The 17,761-nt window shown below is 47.0% G+C and overlaps 1 protein-coding gene across 3 annotated transcripts in view; it reads right to left on the reverse strand.

Moving 5' to 3' along the window:
* Window positions 1-371: 371 nt before the first annotated feature.
* Window positions 372-17,761, reverse strand: part of LYPD6 (LY6/PLAUR domain containing 6) — a 34,884-nt gene continuing 17,494 nt past the window's right edge. For all 3 annotated transcript variants that reach the window (XM_065840282.2, XM_065840280.2, XM_065840284.2), the window contains 4 exons: window positions 9,292-9,452; window positions 7,236-7,334; window positions 3,952-4,082; window positions 372-3,269 (listed from right to left, as the gene is read on the reverse strand). In XM_065840282.2, the coding sequence (XP_065696354.1) occupies window positions 3,099-3,269; window positions 3,952-4,082; window positions 7,236-7,334; window positions 9,292-9,409 (519 nt within the window). In that variant the 5' untranslated portion in view covers window positions 9,410-9,452 and the 3' untranslated portion in view covers window positions 372-3,098. The remainder of the gene's footprint in view (window positions 3,270-3,951; window positions 4,083-7,235; window positions 7,335-9,291; window positions 9,453-17,761) is intronic.

Below are 17,761 nucleotides of genomic sequence, written 5' to 3' on the forward strand. Positions count from 1 at the left end.
ATTATGGAGCAGGAGAGGCACAGGAAAATCCAGGGGTCAATAAGGGTCAATAACTAAACAAGAATCTCTTCAGAGTTATTTATTTTTTATTTAATATTCACTTAAATGGCCTATATATATATATATATGTGTGTGTGTGTGTGTGTGTATATATATAAGCAACAAATAACCATGGGAGCTCAAGAGGAAGAAACGATGGGAAAGATTCAGTGGGAGTTAAACCAAAATGATCTTAAATACAGATATTTATATTTATTTATATTTTTAAAGAGTTTTTTTGCCAGTAGGACCCCAGGGAAAGGAGAAGGGGCCGGGGGAGCAGACAGTGGCCCAGCACAGGGGACGTCGTTATCAACACCTCACGCAGCGTGTGAATATTTAAAACATTTATTTATACAAATGTACAGCATTTACAGGTGTTAAAAAATTAGACGTTTTAAAGCAATATCACATATATAGAGCCTAAAAAAATAAATACGGTGCAGCTCAGCATTTATGTGCTTTAAACGCCCTCCCCCCCCATGTGCTCGCAGTCACCTTAATTCGCTCTTTTTAGCCCAATGTCCATCATCCTCGTACCACAGCTGGAGGGAGCAGCTCAGCTGGATGGTGCTCAGGTCCTTTTTGGAGAGCACAACTGGGACACACTGGTGAGAGAGCACAAGAACTGGGACCTTCTCCATCGGTAGCATCGCTGCGGGTCAGAGCAAAACTAAATAGCAATGGAACTGCAAAATATGTGGGAAATAGAGGGAGACGACATACAGAGAAGACAGAAGGTGTTGGTGCAAACTTGGCTGTAACTGGTGACCGAGGCAACCAGGAGGTAACATCTGCTTCTTGCTGCTGGTCAGTTTTCTTATTGCTTGACTCCTTAAATGCATGTGGTTAGCAAGTCCCAGAATTAAAATAGTAATCCTTAGAACCTCCAGCTGAGCTGCCACCACCAGCCTGTGAGCCCTGAGATGGTGAGGAGGTCCCCTTGAGGTTCTACTGCTGGCCACATGCAAGATGGCCCAAGGCTTGAGCCCACCTTGGCTGAAGAGATTAGCAAGACGTTCCTAAGTAATCTCGGTTCTGCATCCCGCTGGCTTTCCAACACATCTTGGCCAACGTTCAACCCCTGCCCCAGGAGAGCAGCTGAACACCTGGACGAGGTCCTTCCAGACTTAACTCTCATTTTGCATAATTAATAAATACTTAAATACCCCCTCCACCTTATTCTCCCCAACCCGTAAGTACCTTGCACACCCGAGTGAGCTTGCAGAGGAGGCGATAGGCTTTAGAAAGGCTGCAGGGTTGGGCTTTTTAACTTGCATAAAATAAGAGATTGCAACTACCCTCTTAACACTAGTGCTCTGTGAACAGGTCCTAGGAGAACCGAATGACGTCAAAATGCAAGATTCGTCAGCCTTTCCTCAAAAGTGTTAGTTTTAGATAAAAAGAGGAAAGACGCAGTGTTTGAGGTTTGATTTTCATAATGAGAAAACATCCCTCAACAAAGCACACCAAGGTTTCCTTCCCCAGGAAACCAGGTTCTCCTTCAACACCAATAAAACTCCCCGGAGCGCAAGCAGAGCTCACTCCAGAGGCCACAAAACTCCAGGCAGCACCTCTGCACACTCAGATCCACCGTTTTCCACCTGTAAACGGTATCCGACACGGATGCTGCTGGATGGGGGCTTGCTGGCACCTTCCCGGAGCCCTTTCAAAGCATTTACATTCCAGCATTGGCTTCCTTCATTCGCCTTTCCCTGTGCAACTCACCAAAACAAGCATTTTAGAGCATAACCATATTGTAACTCGATACAGCACAGGTTACCTTGGAGCATGATGAGCCGAAAATCAGCTTGTAAGCGAACAATTTATAACATTATTTTGTTGTTCGGGGTGTTTGTTTTGTTTAAATTTGGTTTAACTTCAAAGCAAGTCCATAGACACCCTGCTTTTATTACAGACCTTGCAAAGCAAAGTTGATTCTTTTTCAATAATGATGCAAAACATTTTTATATATATATATGATAATTTATATATTACAGGCTTACCCACTTGCAAAACAACCACTTTGCCTGGCAATATTAGTATTAATCTTCTAAACACTTTGGATCCGACTTACTTATTATACAAAAATAAATATTGCATATGTGATTTCCGAGCGAAACAAGAAACACAGGTCACTAAACCAAACACAGCTGTAGCCTGGAGCAGTCCATACACCACAGACAGAGCGCATTAAATAAAACAAGCTATTCAGGATCAGGGGTTTTTCTCAGGCTGGAATGGGTACCCAAAATGTGAAAAACATGTAAAGCCTCAAAACATCAAGAACCTCTTGGCCCAACCGGCACCAGCATCTCAACCTTCACACACCTCCCTCCTCCAGGAGAGGGTCAGGACCGCGCACACACACTTTCCTATCTAATCATGCTTCAGGAGCTGAGCTTTTAGAGCTTTTCTGGTTTGATTTATAACCCGAGGTGATTTTCTGCCCATCCTGGTGGGCACCGTTGGAGGAAGCACCTGTGCGAGGAGCTCACCTGGTCCAAACTACTCCTGCTCCCTTGTGCTCATCCCTTCCAGCTTCTGCTGCCTTGCCACAAGCTCCTGCCCTCTCCGAGACATCTTAGTTACTCTGCATCCTAAAAACAGGTTAACGAGACACCAGAGTTAGTGCTGTGACAAATGACAACGTGGTCAGTTGAAGACATCCCTGCTCATGGCAGGGGTTGGACTGGATGAGCTTTGAAGGTCCATCCAACCCAAACCAGTTCTATGGTTGTATAACAAGCAAAGTTTCAAATGTGTAAGTGATGATAATAGCAGCTGGCAGGGATTTAAATATCATTTCTTCATGAGGAAAAGATGGGCATTAAGAAAAGTGTCTGTATCAGTCTCAGCCATGGACTCTGGGAACATTTGGCATGAGTTTCTTCAGAAAACAGTAGCGAAATGTGATGGTTTTACCCCTTCAAGTCCATCGGTAATAAAAAGCGAGGAGGAAAACCAGTCTTCCAAAGCCAACTCAGCAGGGCGAGGCTGAAGGTTCACACAGATGTTCTCAGCAGCTCCGCTGTCCGTCCCCACCGCGCGTGCCAGCGTCACCAGCGCTGGGACACCAGCCCCAGCCACAGACACGCCGTGGTCAGCAGGACGGGCTGCGAGAGCCGCCGCGTCTTGTTGAGCGGGGACAGGGTGGTGAACACGGCGTCTGTCGCGTTCCTGGGCAGGGGCAAGTTGCAGATGGTCCCTTCGCAGCACGACGTGCAGACCTGGGCAAAAAGAAACAAGTTATAACTTCTTATTTGAAAAACACCAATGCCAATACAGAAAGACGCACAGAAAATGATAAGACACTTGCAAAGGAGCGCAGTGGCCAGGCTGATTATTTTCCCCTTGTTTTTTCCTCCCCTTTTATTTATTGATGTACTTGGAGAACGATTTCACCTGTGCAGGAACAACACTTCACTTCGGCGGATACAAGGACGACACATCCATTTTGAAGCTCTTATTTTCTACCCCAAATAAGCAAACTGCTGAAAGGCAGTGGTGGTTGGTTCACGTAGAGCTCACAAACCAGAACTCAAATAAATAAATACTTATTCAAATAGGGTTTTGTTGCTGTTGCCCATCAGCAGGTCCTCATTTCAGTAGGAAAACCATGAGCATCCATCACAGAGGAGCCAACACCAGGCAGCTCTGCAGGCCACGCGCCTCAAACCCCTAAGCTACTGCCATTAATTTAAATGCTATTTAAAGAGATTATTCGCTTATTTTGGGAGAGGTTATTCCTTTGTTTCTGTAGCAAATGGAAACGAGCTGGAGCTCCTTAAGAAGAGAAACTTATCTTTGACGATGCTCATTTACCCAGTGAACCAGTCAGACTAATGGGCAGAGGCCAGAAGGATTCTGCCAAGTTTTCATGTTAAAAAAAAGGCAATTTTTGTCCTATACCTTGTATTCTTCATGCTTTACATAGGTGCATCCCGTAGCCAGACAGTCCTCCAAGGGCACGCAGCGCTTGGTGACCGACACGCTCTCCCCAGTGGCTTTCATCATGTGTTGGCTGAAGCAGTATCTGGTACCTAGAAAGACAGAAAAATTGGCTTTACCTGGCAAATTTTGCCATAATCTACTAATAGGAAGAAATAAATAAGATATCTTAATTTTTTTAATCTTGGGATTTTAAAAAATAGATTATTTTGATGTATTTCTTGCAGTACATGAATGTCAGTAAATACAGGCACCCGCACCCCAAGCTCTGGCACGGAGCTGAGGTTTCAAAGCACCCCGGAACATGCAGATTTGTTCCCAGTACAGATGTTACAGATAAATAAACACACGTACGTTGGATAATCAACTTACGGAGAGGCTTTCAGATAAACACAAAGTGGTGTGCACCATCAGCTTCACAAGAATGGGCTTTAAAAAGGAAAACTTGCGCTATGTGTTTCTGCCTCAAGCTAAGCTGTGTTTGCACAGGTTTCATTTTTTTCCTTGCTTCATGGACAACCATTAAATGCCCCCAAAAATCTATAAAACAATGCCAAAAACCCCAGCAGAACAGTGAGGAGGATGGATGTATTTCTCAGTTTCCCAGTCTTTGGGAAAAGCACCATAAGATGGGAAAAGCACCATGAACTGGATCGTGTCCCCAGGATTCCCATCGCATCTTTGCACGCTGAGTGCTCCCTCATCCCCAAGCGACACCATCCTCCTCCTCCTCTTTTTTGTTAAGCTACTCCTTGTACCCGTGTAAAACACACAGCAAATCCAGAGCAGCATGGCTGGCAAACGCTGGGGTTGTCCCCAGGTGTAAAGGCATTTGGGTTTATTTCATGTTTCAGTCGAAGGTGCTGCTCCCCTTCCAAGCACTGAGATGAACACGCTGCATTTTCAACACAGGAAACACACCGCTATATATTTCCTCTCTAAATTATACCTCACTTCTTATTAATCAACCTTATTATTAATCAAATTGTTGCTTCCAGGGCGGGGAAAGAGGAGCATAATTAATTTCAAGTAGTGGACATTCCTGTTCAGCCCTCGTCTCCGATGGGGAAAGCCCTGCGTGCTTCCCATGTTTTCTGCGTTCAGCGACAACCGGGCGAGATCGCCACAATGAGCAATAAAATTCAGTCATTCAAATTAATATTCATTCAAATAAGATTCAAATAAGCCATTGCAGCGTGAAAGTTGATGCTAAAGGACGGCAGCGCCCAAGCACGCAGGACACTGCGCGGCCACAGGGTAAGGATGGGTCTCCATTATATTGTATTAATAACAAAAAATAATAGATATTTCCTAAATTTTGCAGCTCTAGAGTGTCTTTAAAGGCACTTGAGAGCCCAGCTGACCATAGTGTAACATTCAGTTAACACTTTCCATTACAAAAGGCTTTGAAAATGAGGTGGTTGCTCTACAGGATTATTCGGGGGACTTCCAGGGCTATTGATTTACGCTGACCCCGGCGTGACAAGTGACACCATCGCCTTTTCTTTTGCGTTCTTCCTCTCCCTTATAATGAATTTTGTTCTGCACAAAATGTGGTTTCCTTTAAGTCCTACATTAAAGTTAATGAAAATATTTTGCTTGCTTTTAGTAGCATCGTCTTCAAAAAAAATAGCAAATAGCAGGATGGAGTCTTCTCGTTTTCTCGCACCGCTTAACCCAAGCAAACCAAGCAGCTTTGGGATCGCTGCGGGGAAGGCAGCGCCGCCCCTGCGCCCTCTGACCGCCAGAGATACGGGAGTGACCGGGCAGATAACCCCGGTCCCCGAGCATCCCCGTGGTCACAACGCACACCAGAGGCTGCATTTCTGCGGCTTCCAAAAATCGCATTGGAAAATTAAAGCAGCAAAGAAAAAAGCTGGCTCGATAAAAGCTTTCTGATGCGGGAGGCCGAGCGCTGGGACCGTAACCAGTGGCGCTGCTCTGGTTGAACACACCCGATGAGATACAGACCCATCAACACCTGGTTTTCCCCTCCACTAAACCACCATTAAGCACTAACTTCACTTTCCAGATTAGCACATCTTTTTGGGTCAAGTAACTCCAGCTCCTAAGGGCAGATCTCAGAGTCTCACAGCAATCTGCAGGTAACGCTGGCCTTACTCATTTAAACGCCAGCGTCCAAGCAGGGAGTGTCCGCGGCCATTGGTTTCATCTGGTGCCAGCCAGCCTGATCTCATCTATTGCTATTGATGTTGTGCTGATTCGAGCTCAAATCAAAAACATTCTCAGATGGATAACGTGCTCTGACACAGCTGCAAACACAGCTGGCTCATCCCTGCAGTGCAGGTTCTGCTCTCTTTTCCGAAATAAATATTTTCGGTGGGCACTTGTGCTGTCCCACAGCAGATCACAGACATCCTGGACTGATGCTGAACAGCATTGCTGAGCCTACAGAGAGCACCAGGGGAGCACTGAGCCCCATCAGCATCCCTCTGACCATCAGCATCACTCTGCCCATCGCATCCTCCTGCCCATTGCATCCCTCTGACCATCAGCATCCCTCTGCCCATCGCATCCCTGAGCCCATCGCATCCTCCTGCCCATCACATCCTTCCTCCTGCCCATCACATCCTTCCTCCTGCCCATCAGCATCAGCTTCCTCCTGCCCACAACTGGTTCCCACCCTGGTGAGGACACAACCCATGTCCAGGGCCTCCTCAGGGGCTGTGGACAATCTTAGTGTTTGTGTCTCAAAAAGAGAAGCGGTAAGGCTTGATCTGAGGATCTCACCGATGTCTGTGTCTGATATTTCGGTGCCTGTATCTCAAAGCCCTTTCCAGGCTGTTCCCAGCTTCAGAGCCAATGATTTATGAGCCCAAAATACCAAAAATACCTTGAGGCCAGCTGAAAATAGGCAATCTCGGCTGCCCTGAAGTGTGGGCTTGTGCTATGTGCAATAAAAGTGAATAAAGCAAGAACTGGTCCTGTACTCACCAGGAAGAGAAACACAACCCTTAAATAAATGTCAGCCTGATTTAATTTCCAGCTGAGCTAGAGGAGACAAAAAGTCCTAAACTTCATCCAGCACAGACAGAAAAGCTTAAAGGATTACTCATATCGCTTACACATCTCTATGATGAGGAGGCTTACAAGCGGGAGCAGCGATCGCCAGCATCCGAGTACACGTAAGGAATAAGGGGGGCTCAGTGCTGTCCCCGCGGTGGGGACAGCGAGCGGTTGTTGTCAGGTAGATTTAAATTAAACACCAGCGCACAGCTGCTTACCTCGGGGACAATAGACGTCGGGAGCCCACCGGTTGCATTCGTAATTATCTGCCGCCTTTTCGCAGGTGAAACATTTAAATCCGTGAGGATACGGTGTGGCTGAAAGCGAGAGATGATATTCAGTTAAAATGAGCCAATTAATCCGGTTCTGCTATGCTTTTCAGAGGCACACAGCAGCATTTGTTCTCTTCAGACATATCTTTCTACAGGTGTACCTGTCAGCTTCGTCAAGTTGGTCCCCATTTATAAACATCCCGTCAGCAATAGCAATGCAGGGAAGGCACATACGGATACACTAAGGACTCAGTTCAGCCCTGTTTACCTGGAAAAAGTGCCCGCTGTGGACTTCAAAGGCAGTTAATGGGAGCAAGGAGTACTTATTCTCGTGGTATCAGAGCTCACATCCAATACTGCTACTTTATCAGTGCTGATAACATATCAGATGGATTAAAATACTTCTGGAAACAGCTACTGCCCTTTTGGAAGGCAAGGCTGATGTCCCCAAAGGAAAGAAAAATCAACTTGCTGAACCCTCCAGTTTTTAACAGCAAACCCTGTCCTGATTTATCTCAGCAGACGAAGAGCGTAACTGCTTAAGTGGTCTCCTGGCAGGGCTTCTATAGCACACTCAATACATCTTCAAGATGTTGCCACCTTCTCAGAAGCCAAAAAGGTCATGGTTATCTCTATGGGGTGAAGTAAGCTGAACCTCCACAGCCTCATGGGCCATGTCTCACCTCCTCCCCTTGCCCATCGGCTCTGGGCCGGCCCCGTTTGGGTAGGATTGATGAAGCAAGAGGTGTTTGCTGCTTTTTCCCCCAGGCTCCTCTGGGTAAGGGACAGCGAGTCCCCTGGGAACATCTCTGGTGGGGCTGGTGGTGCCCTTAAGGAACAGCTTGGGCTGGGACAACACAACGGCACTGAGAAATTCACCCCTCTTCACCATGCACCTCTGGCAGGTTGTGGTTGCAGCATGAAACTGGAATTTCATCTTGCTTTTTAAAGAATACACATCTTTCAGGCAAATTTGGAAAGGTGGTGAGTTTCCTCTGGGAACAGGTGGCGGGTACAGCTCCCCAAGCGCTCCCTGCTTGTAGAATTAAATAAGCTTGTATCTGATGAAGTGAACAGATTGGGGAAGGGAGAGCCCATGGAAGATGGGAAGATACATAACTTTGCCATAGCATGGCTCCAGGGAGCTACGGAAATAAGTCAAGAGCAGTTGGTGCCACAGCGGCAAACGGTCACGTTTGGCCCTGGCTCACAGCCATCGATGTGCTCGGGCAAACCGTGTGGCCATGGGTCCTGGTCTTATGGCCAGAGAGATCACTGAGGAACAGAAAGCAGCGACCAAAAAGCTCCTGACATGCTCTGCAACTGCCCGTAACCCTCTCTGTCCTTTAACCACTTTGGGAAGGGGCAGTTTGGTTTTATATCAACTGGTTTTATGAGTACTGGGGATATATCTATGTAATTTTTGCTCAGCACTCAGCGCAACCCTGATGTTTCTGCTGCCTTAACACATAGAATCACAGAGTGGTTTGGGTTGAAGGGACCTTCCAAGCCCATCCAGGGACATCCAAGCCCACGAGCAGGGACATCTTCACCAGCTCAGGTTGCTCAGAGCCCCGTCCAGCCTGGCCTGGGATGTCTCCAGGGATGGTTCAGCCACCACCTCTCTGCCCAACCTGGGCCAGGCTCTCACCACCCTCAGGGCCAACAATTCCTTCCTCATGTCCAGCCTGCATCTCCCTCCTTTAGTTTAAAACCATCACTCCTTGTCCTATCACAACAGGCCCAGCTCAAAAGTCTGTCCCCGTGTTTCTTATGGGCCCCCATTTAAGCACAGAAAGGCTGCAATTAGGTCTCCCCAGAGCTTCTTTTCTCCAGGCTGAACACCCCAACTCTCTCAGCCTGTCCCACAGCAGAGCTGCTCCATCCCTCTGATCATCTTGGTGGCTCCTCTGGCCCCTCTCCAACAGGTCCATGTTCATCCTCGTCCTTAACCCCGCGCCAGGGCCACCCCTGGCTGTGCAGCCCATCGAAGGTGTCTTACTGGAAGGGTGGAGGTAGACGATGTCCTTCACGGTGAAGTCCCGGGGCCGGGCGGCTGGCAGGCAGCAGGCAAACAGGCCGAGCAGCAGCGTCCATGCCAGCGCGGGCTGCGAGGCCATCGCCGGGCCAGGACGTACTCATGCGGTGGCCGAAAACATCCACCTGGGAAAGGGAGAGAACACAGAGTCGTTTGTGTTGGAAAAGATCATCGAGCCCAACCGTTAACCCAGCACGGCCGAGTCCACCACTAAACCACATCCCTAAGCACCATCTATATGCATCTTGCAGTGCAAGACCAATATCAGACCCAAGGGATCTGTTTGTGTCAGAGGCTTTATTCCATCCCCATCCTTGAGCTCCTCATCTCTTCAACAGCGATGTTATTCCACGTACCACCCACAGGTCCATCATTGCAGCCACTCTTGAAATGAGCAACAGAACGCTCACAACTGCCTCCTGCTTAACACGCTGCATGCTAGAAAGTGCTCTGAAAGCAAGGCTTGTATAGCATGCTTTCATTAAGTGGTTAATTAGCAAATTTTGCTGACATAAATCACTCTTGACTGTGCACTGTTGATGCAGTTTTGCAGCATGAGAACAACACGTCATCTGGCTTAAGATCAGAGAATTAACATCCATCCATCCATCCATCCACCCAATATATTCCCTTCAAATCACAAGTCACCTCAACTTGCTCTCAATGGCTCTTGCAGAAGAGCCCAGGGCGTGTATACACTCCAGATTTCTAGGCATGTAGAATTGCTGCTATTAGGTACATTTTAGCTTTTTCTTTTCTTTTTTTTCCAAAACCTCAGTAGGACATCGATGAAGTCATTGCGACTGCTCTGCGACAGGATTTAACTACTTTGTTAAGAGAACACTGGAAAATTGAAGAATTAGACTGGGAAGAAAGGTAGCTGGGGACCCATTGGGATGCCCAGGGGAGCAGCGATGGGTCTCCCACACTCCAACACAGGCTGACACCCTTCAAAAACGCATCTTTTCAGCCAACCAGAAGCTCCACGTTACTTTCCATGTGCCTCAGGAAAGCCGAGGAGCACCAGCTGCTGCAGGTCCTTTCTACCTTCAGCTGGACGCTGTTAAAAACATAAAGCAATTATTGCACTTTCCTCATTTGCGCTCCAAAGGGTCTTATTCCCTGTGTGATGCCGTTGACAAACGATGCCGTGTGTTTTTCCCGCGTCCCTGAATGAAGGGAAGTAATTTAAACAAACAGCCGCTGCGGTACCGCTCGTGAAGCCACCCCCAAACCAGCGTCTGTCAGGAGCATCCCAGTCCCTGTGCCCGGGCTGTGCGGAGCCCTCCAGGAACGGACGGCACTAATGCATCATTAAATACACACCTCTTATTATTACAGTTCCTTAAAAATGATGAAAAGTTGGCCTCCGAAACCAAGCAGGATGGGGAACCCTCAAGAGGACGTGGCTGCCGAGCCAGACGGGAGCCGCTGGTTTCCCTGGCCACTGGCATCCACCCAGCACACTCAGCATAGGGGCTTTTTCCACCCAAATTGACCAAGAGATCTGCAGTACCCAGCTATTTCCTAAGCAGCTAGGAAAGTGTGGTAGCTGTTATTTAATAAATCTTTTCATTAAAAAAATATTCTATTTTTTTCAGGAAAGATGTTCCAGGGGTGGGGATGTAACATTCCACCTCTCCCTCCAAATATTTGTCCTGCAGCAGAGGCCCTCACAGGACCAGCAGTGTGGTGGTTGGTGGCACTGTCATCATCCTTGGCTCTTATCTGAAAACCGCCCTCTTATTAAAACACCATTAAATCCATTAAAATAGTGAGGGAAACAGATAACACGTAGCGCAGTGCGTTAAGCTTTGTTGTTTTAACCTTATGAAGGGGGGAAGGCCAATTCCCACGGGGTTTACTCCACAGATGCGCATCAGCCAGAGGAAAATGAAATCCTGATTAGAAGCAGAAAGGAAATAAAACAAACCTCTCCCAGTCACGTGAAAGATGAAAGAACAGGGAGCAGCGGGGTCTGAGGAAGAGCCGATCCCGGCGATTGAGCAGGGTACGCGCGTGGATTCAGGAGTATTAAACATTTTTGAGTTCCACGTGGCTAAATAAACACGGATCTGGGGCTGAGCTGGACAAACACTGACACCGTCCTGATGGTCCTGGAGCCATCAGCTGCACGAGCAACAGCATGAGGTAGATGTGCTCCAGTACAGGGGGTTTGCTTCCAGGACACATGTCTGTGCAGAACACAAGTCGCACGGGACGCTCAGCGCAAGGACACAGGATGTCCCCAGAGAGGTGGTGGCTGAACCATCCCCGGAGACATCCCAGGCCAGGCTGGACGGGGCTCTGAGCAACCTGAGCTGGTGAAGATGTCCCTGCTCATGGCAGGGGGGGCACTGGGGGAGCTTTGAAGGTTCCTTCAACACAAACCCTTCCAAGATTCTACAAACTCAACCTCTTCAACTCAACCTCCCGCACTCAACCTCAACCTCTTCAACCTCCTTCACACAACTTCAACACCACCTCAACCTCCCCAACCTGAGCTGGTGAAGATGTCTCTGCTCATGGCAGGGGGGACACTGGGGGGGCTTTGACAGTCCCTTCCAACCCAAACCTTTCTACGATACAGCAACTGGATGTCACATGTGGAAACTGCTTAATAGTCATACTGTTAAGATTATGAAGGTTTGGATGAGAAAGGCGTTTCTGGATTATTTTTTGTCCCAGACAAAACAAGACAGATTTTATGAGCCCCGTTATTCATTCCCATGGTCTCAGCAGCAATTCTGTGTTACAGTATGAAATAATTAGAGCCCCCATCCCAAAGAGAGGAGCTTCTCATAGCTCAAGGTGAAATCTCAGCAGCAAGCTATCATTAATGTACGTTACCAGCACAAAGGACAAATAGCAATATTTCAAGTTAAAACATAGCAAGATTAAAACAATTGCAAGAATCATAGAATCATTTAGGTTGGAAAAGACCCTTATGATTTTCAAGTCCAACATAAACCTGACACTGCCAAGTCGACCACTAAGCCATGTCCCTAAGAATCCCTCCCAACTGCAATAAGAAATTAATTCAATCACAAAAAAGAGTCAGTATTGACAGCACTGATCAAAGCCTTCTGGTTGAGGACACAGATTTTCCATATATGCTCCCTTTTATGGGACCAGCTGCTTATTCAGCCCGTCTCCCAATGTCTGTGCGTAGCTGTTGGTATTCGCCTGGTCATCAGATTCAGAAGACAAGTGGTTGTTAGTCCTGCCTGCAAGGGTGCAGGAATCCACCAGCTGCACGCTAAAAATACCCGCATCTCCTAATTCAGTAGCTTAATTGCCAGCACCACTTCTAATGAGTTGCAAGAACCACAAATGACCGTATAGGATTCACTTCCCCACCTCTGTTTTAGGTGTTTGAAACAGGTTTAATTATAGGTAAGGGATTAAAATGTAAAAAGCCCTTTGTGTTATAAACCAGCCCTGAGCGGGCCAGTCCGGCCGTGGTTTTGAACTATGGCAGTTCCTGAAGTATTTATTGAACAAAACCAACCGAACACCCACCACTGCTCTTCAGACCCAGCATCTTCTACCTCTCATTTCATACACACATAGACAGTATTAAAATAGACATTTCTGTGTATGTAGAAGTACTTATTTGATATTTCACAAGTATTTTTAGTATGTATGCATATTTCTGTCTTCCACAGGAGACAAAATACATGGGCAAATATACCACGTCCTATTATCTGATTGAGGAAATACTCGATGTAATGCTCATATTTCACAGAGAGTGGAGTATCAAAAACTATTCTGAATAAAACAAAACATATCCAATAATTCCTGTTCAGCGCACCCATTCTCTCTGTTTTTACACCCACGCAAAAATAACATGTAATTGGTTTTTGCTTTCAAAGTCATATATACACAGATGCAACCATCTTAAAACCTCAGGTGTTTGACAAAAAACTCCTTCCAGTTCATTTTTTTCCCCCAAAATCACCCCAAATGATGTTTTTCTGCAAAGACAGCTACTCTTCATGAAGTCTACAAGCCCTAAGAAGCTTCATCAAGGGCACAACGACTTTTTCTTCTGCCTACAAGCCCCTTTTAGTTCACGGCTCTGAATCCAACCCCGGCTTGCGGTCAGGGGAAATAGTCACACGGTATTTAGATCATACGGTCTGTTTATGAAAGGTCCTGGGCGCTGACACAGAAATCCTAGTTAACTCAATCTTTCCAGCTTCAGCAGCACCTTTCAGACGGACAGACGTCCCCAGCCCCGCTCTGCAGCGGATTTCTCCTTCCTGCCCTTTGCCCTGACACGGCGCATTGGGAATTAAGCAGTAAAGTCCCTGTTGCCCATTTGTCACCTCTCATTAGGGTGGCAACATGTCGTCCTCGCTGTCACCAGCGCTGGGGACAATGGAAGGTCCCCGTCCTCCAAGGAGGGACCGGAGCCCTCGAGTAGAGGTGCTGCTGGACGTCAGAGCTCCGGTTCTGGGGGAGACACGTTGTCAGTTATTTGTGAGGACATATTTGTCCCTCTCATGCCTCTCACAAGCCCAGGAGAAATCTGCTAACTGGCCTTGAACCACCACCACCACCACCATCATCCCTGGAGGGGTTTAAGAGATGCATAGGTGAGGTTCTTAGGGACCTGGTTTAGTGACAGTACTGGGTTAATGGTTGGACTCAGCGATCTTGAGGGTCTTGTCCAACCAAAACTGTTCTATGACTCCACGACTGAAGGTCAGGATCTGGATTACTGCCAGTAAACACTGCAGAATTCCAGGAGGAAATAAAAGTCAGATGCCAAGTCTTCCCATACAAACTTTTGACCTAAGCCAGGCATGAAGGAATTCCTGGTTTGCGGGCATCTCCGTGGTTCTTCTCTTCCTGCAAGTATGGCACACGCTGCGGTGGTCAGGGCCCCTCCACCTCCCCCCAACAGGACATGAATCATTTGGTTGGAAGAGCCCTCAAGATCATGGAGTCCAACCATAACCCACCCCTGGCACTGCCCCATGTCCTGAGAACCTCATGTCCGTCTGTCCAACCCTCCAGGGATGGTGACTCCAGCACTGCCCTGGGCAGCCTGTTCCAATGCCCCACAGCCCTTTGGGGAAGAAATTGTTCCTAAATCCAACCTCAGCATCCCCTGGGCAACTTGAGGCCATCAAGCATCGCCCTGCTGTCCCTGGACATCTGATGAAGATGGAGGGTTCCACGAGAGGTTGATGCTTCTGCTGACATCTCGGCTCCATCTTGCTCCTCCATCTCTTCCTTGCTGACTGGGCCACATCTCCATGTTTTACAGCTTAATATCTCATTTCATCTTGAAGATATTTTCTCTTATCTCTTCACGTAAGAGAGCCTCCACCTCAGAGCGCCCTAAAGTAACGCTTCTTTCAGGCAGATAAAATAGTAAAAGCAAATAAAATCTCCCTCTCAGCAGGCAGTAGACACATCAGCCCTAAAGTACCAAGCCCAGCATGCCCAACCAGCAACAGGAGCTGCAGAAACCACAGCACAACTGATTTGCTCCGAGTTACACTGTGCAAGATCAGCTGGACCATCCTTTGACTACGTTGTGATGGTTTTCCATCAGTGACAAACCAAGCCCAAGGAGCTACAACCAGTGTGACAGTGCTGGAAGCTCTGTTCCTGGATGCAAAGCCTACCCAACAGTGATTCCTCCTGCACATCACCAGTGGGACTACCAACAATTACAAGAATTAACTCACTGCTCTTTGCGTTTCCTCCGGCCTTTCTTCCAGTCCACACAAAGCTACGGGTTGGACTTTCCACAGCTGAATCTACAATAAACGTATCTTTTGTATCTCTCTACAGCTTCAAAACGAAACGCCAGATCTCCTTCTGTGTAATGTCATCACTGCCCAAAGACAAACCCAAATTGCAATGGGAGGTTTTCCACCCACCAGTTGTGCAGGATCCTGGGCAGCAATCCCAGAGACCATTTGCAACTTTCCCAGCTCTAATTGCAATTTTCCCCCTCTGCCTCCATCCTGCTGAATTTTTCTCTCTCCCCCCTGCCCCATTCTGTTTATTTCCTGCCTTTTAGTTCCTACCACACACGTCAAAAAAGTTTTGAACAAAAATTGGAATTCATTTGAATTGCCCTCAAATGCATCTTGCCATTAGAGGATTTTCTTTGCGGTTTGGCCCTGGGAATGGTTAAATGAACACTGCCCTCCTGGTAACACGGGATGCAGTAAAGCACACGCAGCTTCTAACTAAGGAGCCTGTAGGAGCTCTTGCGAAAGGGTTCGGCACCTCTCCTCGGTTACAGTAAGCAAGAGTAATTAAACAACCAAAACACAATTAGTGCACAAATTACTCCCAGAAACGTGGACGATCTAATCGCCTTGCTGCTAATTGCAAAGCCTGTAGTTCATTGAGCTAAAAGGCTGGGGAAGTGACGGGGGGTACAATATGTTCCCTCTCACACCACCTTCCCCCGGATGCAATTCCACCCTTAACAAGATGCGATTTCAAGATTATTTTAGAAGTCCCACATTTTCAACTTGTATTATTGATATTTTCAGCCCAACTAACGAAAGCTTAACTCTTCTCAGGACCTGTGCAAACCCCTCGTCCTTTAATGAGTTGGAATAAAATGTCACTTCTATTCACGTGTCCCCAGAGGACAGTTCAGCTGCAGATAAACACAGAAGAGAGATGAAGCAGATAGACTGCACTTGAGCATTTCAGATATTTACTACTTGGCATAAATGACACAAAAAAAGCTTAAAAATCAGGCAGGCCATGATGCTCATATGAGAAAATACGATTTATGCGAATTGTCTAACTGAGAAAGGGAGATATTCAAAGTTACACATAATTCATTCCCATTTCTCTCCGCCATATATAATGCAACGTGATGGACGCGGATGCTCTAATAAGTCTTTTCAAGCCCTATCCCCCAGGTTTTCGCATGGAACAGATAGAGACAGCAACTCAACGGGATGCCCAGGATCAGGATTGGGCTCAGTTTTGGAGCCGGTGCTCACGCCTCCCATGTCCCACAACACACGGGCTGACCCCAATGTGTGGGGAGCCCCCAGACAGTCGGGCTCCGCGCTGATCGCGGATAAGGAAACCACGTGTGAGCACAGAAATCCTGGGATTTTCCTGCTAATAAGCAAAAAAAACCCCATTTGTCAAGTTCCAGTGGCAGTGGCTCAGCGGTTGGGATCATCCTGAACCATCTTTCCTAGTTACATTTAGCCCAACGAGCAAGAGCATCCCAGTTAAAACACGGGGAAGCGCTGATGATGCACAATGCAAAAAAAAGGGAAAAACATCACAAAATTAGCAAATAAAATGTAGCCAAAGGGTAAGAGATGCCAAAGAGACAAGTGAAATCAAACAGAACGGGAGAATGTAACCCATGCTTACAAAGCGTCAGATGGCAAATGATCTGACTTGCAACCAAAATGTGAAACTCTTCAATAAAATAGTTTTCTAGTCTATGTACCAGGCTAGCAGATATATGTACACAGTGGTTTTAAAAGAGTTAGGTGATCCCATTGTGCTTTTAAGGTTACATTTTTATTAAGTCCAGAAAATGGGGACAGTCTAGAGATGGGGAAGATCATCAGCACAAACTCAATGTTTCTAATGGATCAAAGGAATGAGCGCTCAGCCTAAGGTCAGTCCTGGGTAAGCTCACACAACGGCCTAATTGTGCTACGGCAACAAACATGCACGTTGTAAAAAATTGCACGAGAGGGTTGGTAGGATTTTGTGGAAAAAGGTCTCCAAACAAACCCAGTTTTTGAATGGGTTTTGAATGGGCAGGATTAGGTCTCTGGCTGTGAAAGGAGACTGTTACGCACAATAATTGGGGAGAGAGCAAAGCCGAGAGCCAAAGCACCGAACCCTTCTGATCACAAAAATGAGTTCTACCCAATTAACCAAGCATGCTTGGGCCAAATTAAAAAACAACAACTTAGTGACATCTCAAAACCTAATTGGTGAAAAGCGCATCTTCAAATGAAAATAGCTATTTTTCTCCCGCTTTCCTGCAAGGCTTCGTTCAGCGCTTTTGTACCAACAAGACAACAAGAAACTTCTTGCGTTAAACACCGATAAGACGTTAAAGAGCGAGCTGAGACGCTTGCCTGCCATGCAGCAAACTGTGCTTTAATAAAACCATACATCAATCTGCGCCATTGTGTCCTCGCCGAGCTGGTGCCTTCCAGAGCGGTTTGTGACAGTTCCTGCTCGGACATCACCCCGCACATTTGACATGCTAGATTAGGCACCGGCTCGCAGACCGCTCGGCATCCACCCAACGCCAGCGCCGGGGAAGCGCCCTGAGAACACGATACTGCAGAAACGAGGTTTTTGTTACTATGAACTAATTCAAAACTCGAGCTTTTCCGCCACCGAAGAGAGTTTTGGCACCAAAAAAATCAATGTAAACCAGATTGGGGCGTTACTTTTCCCC

This window comes from Patagioenas fasciata, chromosome 7, assembly GCF_037038585.1.
Source record: "Patagioenas fasciata isolate bPatFas1 chromosome 7, bPatFas1.hap1, whole genome shotgun sequence".
Taxonomy (NCBI): domain Eukaryota; kingdom Metazoa; phylum Chordata; class Aves; order Columbiformes; family Columbidae; genus Patagioenas; species Patagioenas fasciata.